Below are 14,451 nucleotides of genomic sequence, written 5' to 3'. Positions count from 1 at the left end.
CAGCACCTCAATTCCTGTCCCAGGGGCTAGAAGAAGGCAAAAGCTCTTAGCTCTGCTGTTCCTTCCTCCTTTTTGCCTGCTTTTCTGGCGAGCCTGTGGACCCTGTAGGAGGAAGGCGGCATCAAAGCCAGCCGTTTTTCCCTCCAGCCCTGCTGAGCGGCTTGCCCTTGTCCATGCCCAGAGACCATCCCTTCTCCACTCAGCCCTTCCCAAACATGCCATGTTTCTCTTCTGTCACCTGTAGGGCAGAGAACTCCGAAGTGTGTCCCATTTTACAGGCGGGAAAATCGAGTCCCAGAGAGGCTGGAAGCTTCACCTGGGATCTTGCCATATGGCCCAGTTCAAATCCCATTTGTGGGCGGCAGCAAGAACAGAGCCCAGCGGGAACTCATGATGTAAGCGGAGCTCCTTCTCTTCCATGTGCAGAGTTGTTCTTTTTTTTTTAAAGAATCCGATTTATTTATTTATTTTCTTTGTTGGGTCACACCCAGCAATTCTCAGAGGTTACTCCAGGCTTTGCACTCAGGAATTACTCCTGGTGGTGCTTGGGGCACCCTATGGGATGCCGGGGATCGAACCCAGGTCGGCCACGTGGAAGGCAAACGCCCTACCTGCTGTGCTATTGCTCCGGCCCCAGACTTATCCATTTAAATGGTGCCCTCTTGGCTCTGCCACCTGCACCCCCTCACTCAACACCAAAGCTACCATGACCGGCTGGAGCTGTTTCTTCTGTTTTGTTTTGTTTTTTTTTGTTTTTGAGTCACATATGACTGTGCTCAGGACTTTCTCCTGGCTCTGTGATCAGAGATCATTCCTGGTGAGGACCAAGTGGAGTGCCAGCGATAGAACCCTGGTCAGCTGTATGCAAGTTATCTCTCTGGCCTCCAAAGCTGTTCCCTTTGAAGAATGATACCGAGATCTCAGGGGATCTCGGGAGAGCACACTGGTGTAGGTGGCCCACACACATGTCTGCATCTCCTGGGCTACCTGAGAACGCCTGGGCTGTGCAGCCTCGAGGCCTTTCTCATATACCTGAGAGCAGATGACTGCCTGTCTTCTGCTCCCTCGTAGCTTCTCTGCCTGGTGCTTTGTGTGGGTCCCAGCAGATGTCTCTGGTTACACGCTGACTCTCCTGATAAGTAGGAACCGGGAGCCAAGCCTTTGTCCAGGAGCCGGGCGCTTACTGGGGAAGCACAGTTGGTTGCTGCGCTCACACACTTCTGTGATGCACGGGGAATTGTGCATATTTTGTGATGGGACCAGGGTAGTCCTTGGCCTGTTGATGCTGGGGGTCTGATTCAGTCTCACGCCGGCAGGTCAGGCACTCTGCTACTGAGTCGGCTCCCAGGGCCCAGCAGGCAACCTTGTGGCAAACAGACAGCAGCACGGACGGCTCCGTGCAGGGCTCTGGAGCCAGGCCACACAGGGCTGCCGCGTCAGGTTGAAGGCTTCGGGCTGTCCCCAGAACTGCAGGAGGTCGTGGGAAGAGTTGAAGCAGAAGCAGCACAATCTGATTAACAGTTGAAGAAGAATGACGACTCCTGGGAAAAGAGACGGTTGTGGGGAAAATACAAGATAAGGCCAGAACATTTTAGGGTGCCAGAAAGTTGAGCAAATGTTAAAAAAGAAACAAACCTTTCTATATGGAGGTGTGTGGAAAGGGTGCAACAGCCAGCCTGAAAGAATTTTTCAGTGGCCAAAGCTGGTTACAAAATGAGCAGCGGGGGGCTGGAGAGATAATACGGAGGGTGGGACGCTTCCTTACATGTGCCCAACTCAGATTCTATCCCAGGCATCCCCTGTGACCCCCAGAGCACCGTCCGGAGTGATCCGTATGATCCGAAGACCCCCCACTTCCCTTTAGTCTTCCGCAGTAAGCGCCAGAAGTAACTCGTGAGCACTGCTGGGGTGGCCCTAAAACAGAAAAATAAGGGGAGCAGGAGAGATGGTGTGGTGGGCAAGGGACTTACTTGCCTTGCACATGGTCAACCCAAGTTTGATGTCCAGCGTCCCATATGGTCCCCTGAGTAGTCCTGCCAGCAGTGATTCCTGAATGCAGAGCGAGAGAGAGAGAGAGACCCAGCGTATCACCTGGTATGGCCAAAATATAAATAAAGTGATGTACAAACTGCAAGTGTCCTTTAAAGAAAAAAGGCCACAAAATAAGCAATAAAGATAATGGGCTAAGGGCTGGAGCAATAACACAGTGGGTAGGGCGTTTGCTTTGCAACCGCCAGGAGTAATTCCTGAGTGCAGAGCCAGGAGCAACCCCTGTGCATCGCCGGGTGTGACCCAAAAAGGAAAAAAAAAAAGATAATGGGCTGTAATCCAGAGAATAAAATAAATATCCACAACCTATATTAATATAAATAAGTAATGAAGTAAATGGGAAGAAAGGGACAGTTGTTCCTTACAGAAAACCTTGACTTACAGATAAATGCAGAGAAATCAAAAGTTAGTGGGCTGGAGCGATAGCACAGCGGTAGGGTGTCTGCCTTGCACGCAGCCAACATGGCCGACCCGAGTTCGATTCCTCCGCCCCTCTCGGAGAGCCCGGCAAGCTACTGAGAGTATTCGATATGCCGGACACAGTAACAACAAAGTCTCCAATGGAGACGTTACTGGGCCCGCTGGAGCAAATCGATGATCAACGGGAGGACCTTTACTTTACTTTTAGTGTTGGAACATCACAGTGAGTGCGTCCAGCATGATTCCTTGGTGGGCAGGGGCCAGAGAGAGAACTCACAGGACTGGGGCTTATGCTTATATGCAGGAGTCCCAGGTTCTGTTCCCATCATTGCATAGTCCCCCAAGTAGCCCCTGAACCCTGCCAAGTGTCACCCCAAAACAAGTTAGTGGGTAAAAATGTAAGCAGAAGCAGGGTATTTGCATGGTCACAAATTATTGCCCTACCCCTATTTATTAATTAAAAAAGAAAAATGATAAATTTGCAGCTAAGGAGTCCACTAGTTGACACTACCTACCTAATCTACCTATTGGCAGGATGAACATTGCCAGTAACAAGACATAGCAGTATCGCCCAGGTTCAAACCCCAGCATCCCATATGGTCCCCAAGCACTGCCTGGAGTGATTCCTGAATGCAGAGCCAGAAGCCACCGGTGACCATCACCGAGTGTAATCCAAAAAGCCACAAATACATATAAATATGTATTTATATATGTGTATATATATATATATATTAAAGACAGTGGCATCATGAGTACCCTAGACATAATGTACTGAGAGCGCACCATCTTAAGTAGCACTGTAGCACTGTCCTTCCGTTGTTCATCGATTTGCCCGAGTGGGCACCAGTAACGTCTCACAACAGATTGTGAGACTTGTTGTTACTGTTTCTGGCATATCGAATATGTCACAGGTAGCGTAACAGGCTCTGCCGTGCAGGCGGGATACTCTCGGTAGCTTGCCCGGCTCTCCGAGAGGGGCGGAGGAATCGAACCCAGGTCGGCTGTGTGCAAGACAAACGCCCTACCCGCTGTGCTATCGCTCCAGCCCCGTATCCATCTTGAGTATCCTTTCAAAAAACCCTGAGCTGGGGCCAAAGAATGAGGCTCCGTGCTAGAGTGCAGGCCTTGTATGTGTGAGGCCCGGAGTTCCATCCCTTATACACCACGCCATGTTGCCGAGTGCAGTCCCTGCAACCGCAGCATTAACGAATTCATCAGTTTAGTGTAATCAGGGAAAACATCAAGTGAATTCCAAGTAGAGAACATTCCCTGAATACTGACTAGTTCCCTTCCCGAGTGTCAGGGAACTGAAAGAAAAAGCCTCTCTGGAGCAGTCCCGAGTTGAGGAAGCGAAGGAGACATGGTAATTAAGTCTTTGTGGGACCCTGGGTTGGATCTTGGAATAGAGTGCCAGTGGGAAGACTGGAGATTCAAATAAAGTCTGTGGTTTGGTTGTTTGAAAATGTACTGCTAAAGAAAGATTTAGAACGGAGACATGCATGCTGCCATGTCTGTTTTTTGGGGTGTGTGTGTGTGTGTGTGTGTGTGTGTTTCATTATATGCACACACCACCCACAGAAAGCTACCGAGAGTATTCGATATGCCAGACACAGTAACAACAAAGTCTCCAATGGAGACGTTACTGGGCCCGCTCGAGCAAATCGACGATCAACGGGAGGGCCTTTACCTTTACCTTTACCCACAGAAGAGGAGAGGAGAGATGACTCGGGAGGAGAATAGTAGACAGGAAAACATCTAGCGTGAAGTGGGCACCAGCAGAAAGTGAAAAAAGAGCCTGTAGAGTGGGAGAAGATATTGGCAAGTCATGTCAGATATGTGACATATTTAGAGCATCAACTTGATAATTAAAAGACACATAACCCAGTTGAAAAATGGACAAAAGATCTGAATAGATACTTCTCCAAATAAAATATTCAGATGTTCAATGAACACACAAAGATGTTCAGAGTGGGGGGAAAGGGAAAAAGAAAGGAGAGCCTGCCATGGAGGTCGGGGAAGGGGAGGAGGGAAACTGGGCCATTGGCGAGGGAAGCGGACACTAGTGAAAAAATTGATGCTGGAACATTGTAGCCTGAAACTCAATTATATATAACTTTGTAACTCTGTAATTCCTGGTGATTAGATTAAAAAAAAATTGTTCAACAGAGACCAGAGAGATAGAAAGTACAGTGGGTAGGGCACTTGCCTTGCAAGCAGCCAACGTGGGTTCAGTCCCTGGCACCCCGTGTGATTTGTTGAGTCCTGCCAGGAGTGATCCCTGAGTGCAGAGCCAGGAGTAAGATCTGAGAGCAGTCAGGTATGGCCCAAAAACTAGGAAAAAAAAAAGTTTAACATTGTTAATCAGAGAAATGGGCTGGAGCGATAGCACAGTGGGTAGGGCGTTTGCCTGGCATGCAGCCAACCTGGTCGGCCCAGGTTCGATTCCTCCGCCCCTCTTGGAGAGCCCGGCAAGGTACTGAGAGTATCTCGCCAGTGCAGCAAAGCCTGGCAAGCTACCCATGACGTATTCAATATGCCAAACACAGTAGCAACAAGTCTCACAATGGAGACGTTACTGGACCCGCTCGAGCAAATCGATGAACAACGGGAGGACAGTGCAGTCAGGGAAAAAAAAATCATAACCATAATGAGATTCCACTTTAGACCTGATAGGATGGTTAGAATCAGAAAATCAGACGTGGGCAGGGATGTAGCTCTGTGGCAGTGCCCCTCCCTTGCACATATGAGGCTTTGGGTTTGATTCTGGCACTGAGGAAGGAAGGGAGGGAGGGAAAGGAGGAGGAAATGACAAGTGGTGAGGATGTGGCTGGGACCTTCACATGTGGTCGGAGTGTGAACTGGTCCATCTACATGGAAAACAGTTCAGCGATTCTTCAAAAAGTTAAAACCAAAGTTCCCAGATGATGTGGCACTTCCAGTCCGAGGAAACAGACCCAGGAGAAAGAAAACATGTTTCACACAAAAAGTCTGTACACAGCAGCGTTGTTCCTAATAACCAAAAAGTAGAACCCCACCCCCCCCCCCGCCACCAAGCGTCTTGTCAAAAGAGGAGTGAATGAGCAAAGTATGGCCTAGACATACAATATTACTCAACCGTGAAAAAATGTAACACAAATCATGCTGCAACATGGAAGAGCCTTGAAAATATGAACAAAATGGCAATGTGAACAAAGCCAGTCAAAGGACCGCCTGCATATGCCCCACGCTGTGGAAACTCACATTTCCACTGAGCATTGTGGTGGTCGCTGTTAGATTGGATCGGGTTGAGGCGAGGATGGCTTTTTTATATATATTTTTTAGAATCTACACTATGAAAGGCTGAAGGGCACAGCATATGGGAAAATGTTGGAAAGTAAGTTTTTAGGGCGAAAGAGTCCCAAAGGTTTTCTCTAGCCCTTTATCTCCTCTCCGTTGACAGACATTGCTGCGATAACTTGGGGGGGGGGGTCACATGCTTTGGCCGTGGTGCTTGCCAAGGGTTGTTGGGGTACTCATACACAAGCTCCCTGAGGATGCACTCCTGCCCATGATATTTTGTCCAGACCCAACAGTTGGGTTGCCAGGGTCATGCTTGACACACGCAGGATTGAGCTCTTGACCTCAGCCAACGCCCACAAGGCACTTGACACCAAGCCATGTGTGTCCCACCTGAGAAGGGTATTTCTCTTGCTTGGTGGGTTTGGTTTGTTTTTTTCCACTCCCTGCAGTTCTGAGGGCCATGAACTTTGGGGGGGCCTCACCCTGCCTAGGCATGCGCTCCACAGAAGAGCTGTCTTCTCTGCCCCCACCTGAGAAGTTTCGGAGGCCATGGGAAAGGACCTTTCACAGTGGAGGGGTCTGAGGTGGGGTGGGGAGCGTTAGAGGGAGGAGAGTGGGGGTGGCTTATGGCAGTCTCCACCCAGGAGAGGTGAGAGCAGCTCCTGGAAGCCCGAGTGGCCTGAGATGACTTTCCCTTGCTGAGGAGTGACAGGTCCTGTTCTGTCTGCCTCAGGCCACTACAAAAGAAACGTTGACGTAGAATGTTAAGGAAAGGAATCCCAGGAATCTTCTGGATCTGCTATCCTTGAATATTCAAAGATAAAATTGGGTTGCTCAGTCACATCAGTTACGTTTCATGTGCTCGGCGGCCACATAGTGCTAGTGGTTACCATTTTGGACAACATAGAAACAAACATTTCATCATCCCAGAAAATCTTCCTGGACAACAATATTCAGGAAAAGGGATTCTCCGACTGGCCCAAGAACCAACCCTTCCACACTCTTAAAAATCAGGGGCCTGAGGGGCCTAGAGAAAGTATGAACGGTTAGGGCATATACCCGAAATACTCCCAGCCCAGGTCAGACCTGGCCACACGTGGCCTCCCTGGAGACCCCAGCACACTCCTGCACCACAGGGCCCTAGCAACACCGAGTCATCAGCCTGAGCATTGACTCATTGACTGGGCTGACTGGGCATCACTGGGCAGTGGTCCCCAGACCCCCTGAGCACTGCTTGGGGGCCCCTTAAAGCCTCCAAACAGAAGGACCTCAGAGAGCTTTGGTTTACATGGACTTCAGAGAGCTTTGGTTTGTCATACATCAAACAAACAAAAAAATCCTCTCTGGGCCAGAGAGGTGATTCAGAGGGCTGGATGCATCCATCCTCCCAACAAGACCAAAACATTTAAATACTTCTTTTGGGGGGGGGGCTTTTTGGGTCACACCCGGCGATGCACAGGGGTTACTCCTGGCTTTGCACTCAGGAATCACTCCTGGCGGTGCTCAGGGTGATGTCGGTGGGCCCTGTCTACCTGCCTACGTCAAGGGGACCATATGGGATGCTGGGAATCGAACCTGGGTTGGCCGGGTGCAAGGCAGATGCCCTACCCGCTGTGCTATCACTCCGGCCCCAATACTTCTTAAAATTACCAGTAAGGAGGTCGGAGACAGGAAAGGCTTATGCCTTATGATCTGCATACCTGGGTTCCTTATTTGGCATCATGTGGTCCCTAAGCACAGTTCCAGAAATAGAATAGCCCCTGAACACTGCTGGTTTTTGCCCAGACACACACATACACACAACACAACACAACAGAGAGAGAGAGAATGAGAACCACACTTAGAGAACCACCTTGTAGAAAGGAACTTGTCCCTGAAGTGACAAAGCAGAGCTGCTGCCAGTGTCACTTGGATGTGCCTGTTGGGTTTCTGGGAGTAGGACCCAGACTTCTTGACTGCAAAGTCCCGGGCAGGTGGGTCCGTAAAATAAACCCATCTTGTCTGTGTTGCAGCTCTCAGGCTTCTAACAAGCTCTGTCCTCCTGTCTGCCCTGCCTGGAACTGTAGCCTGAGTTCCCCCCTCTGCCTCCCTGCCTCCAGTCTCAACGGCCGGGGGGGGGGGGGGGGGGGGGGGGGGGGGGGGGGGAGGCGACAAGAGCCTGAGCTGCTGGAGCAGGAACAGCCTGACTGTTGGTGCAAAGGGATAACCCCATGCCGGGAAGATTCTTGGAGGTTCTGTGAAGGGGAAGTTGCAGGGGACGGTAGCGGGCCCCTTCCACGTGGGTATCAGGCATCAGAGGAGCTATTGTGTCTTAGGACCAGTTGTCAGGGAGGGAAGGAAACTTGTCTGCCCCCCTTCCCTGCGGGGGGAGGGGGCAGGGCCTTGACTGAGGGGATGCTGTGGCTCGGTGGTGGCCACTGGAGGGGGGAGGGGCCCGGTGCTGAAGCCTGTCCCCGTCAGGGCCCAGGCTGCTCTAGCTGGGAAGGAGTGTTTGTTTGGGGTTCGGAAGTTGCTGTTTAGAAGGAGCCTCGGTGTGACAGGGATTCCAGAAAGCAGCTGGGCAGGGGGCGGGCAGAGATTCTGTTTTCCCTGTCTGCCTGCCCGCAGCCCACCCCTCCCCCGCCGCCCGGCTGCTCTCCCTAGAGGACTCTGGGGGGAACAGCTGGTGAGTGAGGGGCTCTTCAGGCCTCCAGCCTTGGCCCAGAGCCCAGAGAAGTTTCTGCCCCCTTCAGCCCCTTCCTCCGAGCCTGCACTCAGCTCAGCGTGGGTCTCGCTGGTGGCCTGACTGGGTGGGGGGGGGGCCAGTTCTCGGGGGTCTTCCCTGGCTGATGCTGGTGGGAGAGACAGACAGACCGTGGTCACGAAGATTGACTCAGTGCTGGGCTGAACGATGCAAGTCCCCAGCTCCCCCAGAGACCATTCCCCCTGCCCGCACTCTGCTAAGGCGCCCTGGGCCCCCCCCCCTTCTTCCCTCCCCGCCCTCCCCCCTCCCGCCACTGAGGTCACCTCCCTCTGAATCAGGCCTTTGTGGGGGGCGGGGCTGCCTGCGGGCAGTTCTGGCGGGAGACTCCTCCCGTTCAAGTTAGCGCTCCCTCCTGCGCCCCCAGACCAGCCTGGCTGGCATCATGTGCTCCAGACTCCACAGCCGCCAGCCTTGAGGTGTTTGGGACCCAACGCCAGGGTCACCCCGAAATCCATTGGGTCAGGCTGAGCACCAAAACTGTGAGTAAGAATGCTGGGGGTCGACAGGGGGGTGCACTTGAGGAGAGGGGGGCCCCCACACCCAGTGGAGACAACCACTGGGACCATTTTGTGTTTTTCTCACAGATCTAGGCCAAAACCCCAGACTTAGAGGAACTAAATTCTTTTTATTTTTTCAACTTTATTTTTTTTTTCCTGCACTTTTTTGGACGTACAGGAGTTGACCACACGGTCAAGGCCCTTGCGGCAAGAGCAGCCGCACCACCCCCTCCTCCAGGGTCTCCAGATTGTTCCGGGGTTGCCCCACAGCCGCCTCCCCCTGACATTTCCTCCTCAAGTTCTTAATCAAGCTCAGACTGGGAGGTGTTGATTTGACCAAGAAGACAGGGTGACGGTGATGGGAGAGGGGCTGTGGGTAGTTTTCACCCCAGAAACCTTGAACTCAGCCTCTGGTCATGCTAAGAGACTGCTCTGGCCTCAGCCAGGGTCAAGTGCAGCCTGTTCCCCTGAGGGTGACACTGTGGAGACTGTTTCTGCCTGTCCTCCATGAGGCCTGGCTGGACGGCCTTCTGGGCTGTAGCAAAAACCTCTCTGAGAGGGGCTGAGTCACAGCCTGCCTTGGGCCGACACTTCTGGAGCCTCTTCAGGGCCCAGCTGGAGACTTAAAGATCAGGACACGGCACAGAGCGGTCACAGGGGACTCGGGCCTTCCTGCCTTTCTTGGAGCCCACAGTGGGAGGGTGACTTTGGTCAGTGAGGTCCCAGCCTCCCCCACACAGTCCCCTCACTCTCTTCACAAGCTGAAGCTTCACACCTAACCTGGATGCTATTTACATTTCTTTTCTTCTTTCTTTCTTTCTTTCTCTCTTTCTTTCTTTCTTTCTTTCTTTCTTTCTTTCTGTCTGTCTGTCTTTCCTTTCTTTCTTTCTCTCTTTCTTTCTTCCTGTCTGTCTGTCCTTTCTTTCTTTCTTTCTTTCTTTCTTTCCTTTCTTTCTGTCTGTCTGTCTGTCTTTCCTTCCTTTCTTTCTTTCTGTCTGTCTGTCCTTTCTTTCTTTCTTTCTTTCTTTCTTTCTTTCTTTCTTTTTTCCTTTAGGAAAAGAGACTTTCCTAGGCCACCTTTCCCTCAGTTTGACTTCTATTGCTGTTTTTTTTTTTAAAAAAAAAACACACAGGGGGCTGGAATAATAGCACAGTAGGTAGGGCGGTTGCCTTGCAGGCAGCCGACCCAGGTTCGATTCCCAGCATCCCATATGGTCCCCTGAGCACCGCCAGGAGTCATTCCTGAGTGCATGAGCCAGGAGTAACCCCTGAGCATCGCCGGGTGTGACCCCAAGAAAAAATTTAAAAAAAAAATAAACATACTTAAGCCACTTCCAGCTTCATGTCTTTCCTTCCCTCTCACGCCCATCCTTTCCAGCCTTCCTGCAGCCCCTCTGCCTCTTGAAGTGACCTTCGGCGTGTTGAATAGTGAGGGGATTAAGGAAAAGCTGGGTGTCCTTGTAGGCCAGCCCTCCCGGGTCAGTGGGACCATAACTGGCTGTGGGAAGTCACCCCACAGAGTGCTCTGGGGCAGGGTGGGCCCTGTGAGTGGGCGGTGGTCTTCCTGGGCCTTCTCTACTTTTAACCTGTTGTTTGTGTATGTGGGAAGGAGAATTTTTGTCTGCATTTCAAATCAATTTCTAAATATATCAAACATGATAATGTTCCGAGCAAGGGAAGTTATACTTGATACACTTTTTTTATGATGTTAAGATGAGAAGGACTGTAACACAAAGTTTTAAAAATAAATATTATACAGTTTTTTCCTTTTCCTCTTGTTCCCAGACCCCGCCCCTGTCACTGTGCACACTAAGGAAGAAATGAGTGCTCTCTGATGTTCTCTCTGCCCCTCTGGCCTCTCAGGCTGGGCTGTCTGGGGCCGGAGTACTGGCCTAGAGGGACAGGAGCAGGGAGCACCTGGGACAGGGGCTGTTATGCGCTCAAAAGTGGCCGCACCAGGGTCCGAGCCTCCGTCAGTTCGGAGCATGTGGAAAGCCGCCCTTGACGGTGTTTTCTTTCCCTTTCCCCTCGGTTGTTGCCTGGGTGTCGCCTGCTTGGTGGTAAGCCACCCACCAGCGTGGGGCAATGCCAGGGATGTCAGAACTGCAGTGCAGCTGGGGATCTCACTGGGCAGGGGCCGGTATCAGGATTGAGCCCCAGAAAGTGACCTGACCCATGGAGGGCAGGTGCTCTCCACTAAGCAAAGTCCCCAGAGCCAAAAAGCCTCATTGTCCAGAATTCCATACATGACACTCTCTGTTATCTCATGCAACTCTTTGGGTGAAGTGTTCTTGTCCCCATTTTATAGAGGGGACAGTTTGTAGTCAGGGTTCTACCAAGGTCTGCCCATCCACAGAGCTCCAGAAGCCCTGGGCTGTGCAGGGCGTCTGGACAGAGAGACAGAGTCGGGAGATCCAGGCTGTCCCCTTGTGCTCTGGAAATCAGTGTCTTTCACTTGTCGAATCTGCTTCCTCACCTGAGATGTGTCCCCAGCAAAGTAGTCGGATGTGAGTGTTCATGAGAGAGTGCCAGCACACCTCACGGCCCCCAGGGGAGGGGTGTGGTGCCACTCTCTGGTGTGGGTGTGGATACCAGCACTCAATTCCCTTGTGCTGAGGAGTGCTCAAAAAGCCAGAGAGAGGGGCCAGAGTGAGTATGCTGTATAGAGCATGCCGTTGACTGGGGTTCGATCCCAGCATCCCATATGGTCCCCCAAGCACTGCCAGGAGTAATTGCTGAGTGCAGAGTCAGGAGTAACCCCTGAGCATCACTGGATGTAACCAAAAATTCCCTCCCCCCCCCCCAAAAAAAAAGCCAGAGAGAGCCCCGTGGGCTGAACTCAGGCTTTACTTGCAAAAGACCCAGATTCTGGCCCCTGAGCACTGCTGGGAGCAACCACCAGACAGAGTAGGGAGTACTCCAGTACCACCAGGCCTTTTCTTCCAAAAAATAAATAAAACCACCTTGTTTTTGTGTGTGTATTTTATTATTTTATTTGAAGTATTGTAACTTACAATACTGTTCATGATAGGATTTTTTTAAAAATTTTATTGAATCACCGTGGAATAGTTACAAGCTTTCATGTTTGGGTTACAGTCACACAATGATCAAACACCCATCCCTCCACCAGTGCACATTCCCCGCCACCAATATCCCCGGTATACCCCCCTTTCCCACCCTCCCCCTGCCTCCATGGCAGACAATATTCCCCATACTCTCTCTCTACTTTGGGGCATTATGGCTTGCAATACAGACCCTGAGAGCTCCCATGATAGGGTTTCATACGGCATTCCAGCCCCACACCCTCCACCAGCATGTCCACCACCACCATTGTCTTGGTCCCCTCCCGTCCCCCACCGCCCATCCACCCTTTGTCCTTGGTGGCCCCTGAGCATTGCGGGCATGGCTCAAAAATGAAAAAAAAATTTAAATTAAAAAAAATAAAGATGGTGTGGAAGGGCAGAGAAGCATATGTTCCTCTGTCTATCTGTTTCCCAAGTGGTTCAGGCTAAGAACTCGGGCTCAAAAATAAATAAAGGGAGTGGAGCCAGTAGAGAGTGAATCGTGTTTGCCTTGCACTCAACCTACTCTGGGTTCAGTCCCCAGAACCCGCTGTGAACCTCCAGACCCTCCATGTGTCAGCCCTGAGCACAAAACCAGGACTAAGCCCTGAGTGCATTCAAGTGTGACCCCACAACAGCAACAACTGGTGCTGGTCCCCACACTGGCTCTCCAGTTTGCACTCTGCACTTGGGATTTCATTCCCTTTTCTGCGGGTCTCACTTCACTAGCACTCCTCATCCTTTCCCAGACCTGAAAAAATGTGTTCCCTGGTTTATTGTGAGTCACCTGCCTCTCCCTGACCAGTGGAAACTTCCTGAAGGCAGGGCTTTCTTCACTTGTTCATCACTGCCAGGCCCCAAGGCAGGGGCCTGTTTCCGTGCTTATAGGACACGCGCCTCATTGCTTCTCTTTTGCTTCTCCACAGACAAGGTGACTGTCCTGGCTGCTGGAGTGAGCGTGCCAGCCTGGGAGAGGGACAAAGACAGGTGAGCGGCTTTGGGGTCCGGGGGGCGGGCGAGGAATGGGCTCTGAGGGCTGGAGGGAGAAGCCACTGTTGGGGGTGCAGGCTAAAACAGTCCAGTGCCTGCTTTGGGAGCTAGGAGGTCCCCGCTCTTCTTGGTCCCCGAACACTGAGCCCGTTTTGTGTGGGTTTTAGAGGGTCAGGAACAGAGACAGCAGGTGGTGAAGGTGGAACACGCTTTTTCATGGGGAATGACTTGCAAGCTACAGAAAAGTTCTACGGTACTTGTGCAGAAGAAGGAAATGAGTTCTTTCCTCTAGTAGAGAAATTGAAACTCAAATGGGAAATGAAGACAGGTCAAGTACAGCCAGTAACTGTGGCAGTACTCTGTGTGTGTGTGTGTGTGTGTGTGTGTGTGTGTGTGTGTGTGTGTGTGTTGCTTGCTGTGTATCTCACATTCTGGGAGCACACAGTAAAGTGAAATGAATGTGGCATCCCTGTCCTCACCGAATGGCCAGTCTGGGGTCTGGGGGTGGTGGGCAGGGGAGTGGGCTGTTCTGAAGAGTGAGTAGATGGAGCTGACCGAGTCTAGGGGAGCGTGCAGAGACCCCAGAGAGAGGCTGGAACGTGGGCCTCGCTGGAAGGACATCTTTCCTGGCACCTGGATACCAGCCTGCGGCCAGTCTCCAAACTTGGGAGGACGCAGTTCAGGTCTTGTGTGACCTCTGAAAAAGGGGGATGCGGAAGTTGATGCAGCAAGGCTCTCTGTTGTTGAGAGGGACGGGGTCTCTGTGCAGAGACACAGGGGCCTGTCCCTGAGTCTGTCCCTGAGCTTACATTGTCACAGGGCGACAGACCCAAGCCCCAACATCACTGACCTGTGACCTTTCCTTCTGCTGCTCGCTCTCCCAGGCCCAGCCTGCTGGGGCTTCTCTCGCGTGCAGTCTGATGTCGTCGGACACCATGGAGCAGCCGGCGGGGAGCCCTGGGAAGCCGAGGCCAGGAGAGGGCGGTGCCGGCGCCACAGAGCCGGGCACGTGCCAGGAGCTCCTGCACCGGCTGCGGGAGCTGGAGGTGGGCGCAGACCACCCTGGGGAGCGCGCTGGAGGGGCCCTGCCCCTTCGCCAGGCTGGAGCATTGTGGACAGAAGTTCTCAGTCTCCAGCCAGGGGTCCTGCTCCAGGTTGCGAGAGAGCATGACAGTTGTCCCCAGAGGTCTCCCTGCTGTCTCCCCTCACCCTTCACCCCGCTTTCATCTCCCCGATGGCTGGAGAAAAGGGTGATGGAGAGGCGGGGGGGGGGGGGGGGGGAGAAGGTTTGCATGCCGTGGGGCTCCAGAGATGAGGGTCAAGAGCCCTGCCCTTTGACCTACCCTGCCCGTTCCCACTTGGTCCCCCCCAGCCGTCTCAGCCTTGCCTCTGGCTGCCCTGGCCCTTCCAG

At 52.3% G+C, this 14,451-nt stretch overlaps 1 protein-coding gene across 1 annotated transcript in view; it reads left to right on the top strand.

Annotated features, from left to right (window-relative positions):
• NCKAP5L (NCK associated protein 5 like) overlaps positions 1-14,451 on the top strand; it is a 33,212-nt gene that overhangs the window by 7,206 nt on the left and 11,555 nt on the right. The window contains exons 2-3 of the mRNA XM_056119935.1: positions 12,977-13,037; positions 13,931-14,086. Coding sequence (XP_055975910.1) covers positions 13,961-14,086 — 126 coding nt within the window. The 5' untranslated portion in view covers positions 12,977-13,037; positions 13,931-13,960. The remainder of the gene's footprint in view (positions 1-12,976; positions 13,038-13,930; positions 14,087-14,451) is intronic.

Source organism: Sorex fumeus, unplaced genomic scaffold, assembly GCF_029834395.1.
Source record: "Sorex fumeus unplaced genomic scaffold, SorFum_2.1 ptg000042l, whole genome shotgun sequence".
Lineage (NCBI taxonomy): Eukaryota > Metazoa > Chordata > Mammalia > Eulipotyphla > Soricidae > Sorex > Sorex fumeus.
This window is presented reverse-complemented; position numbering and strand designations above follow the sequence as displayed.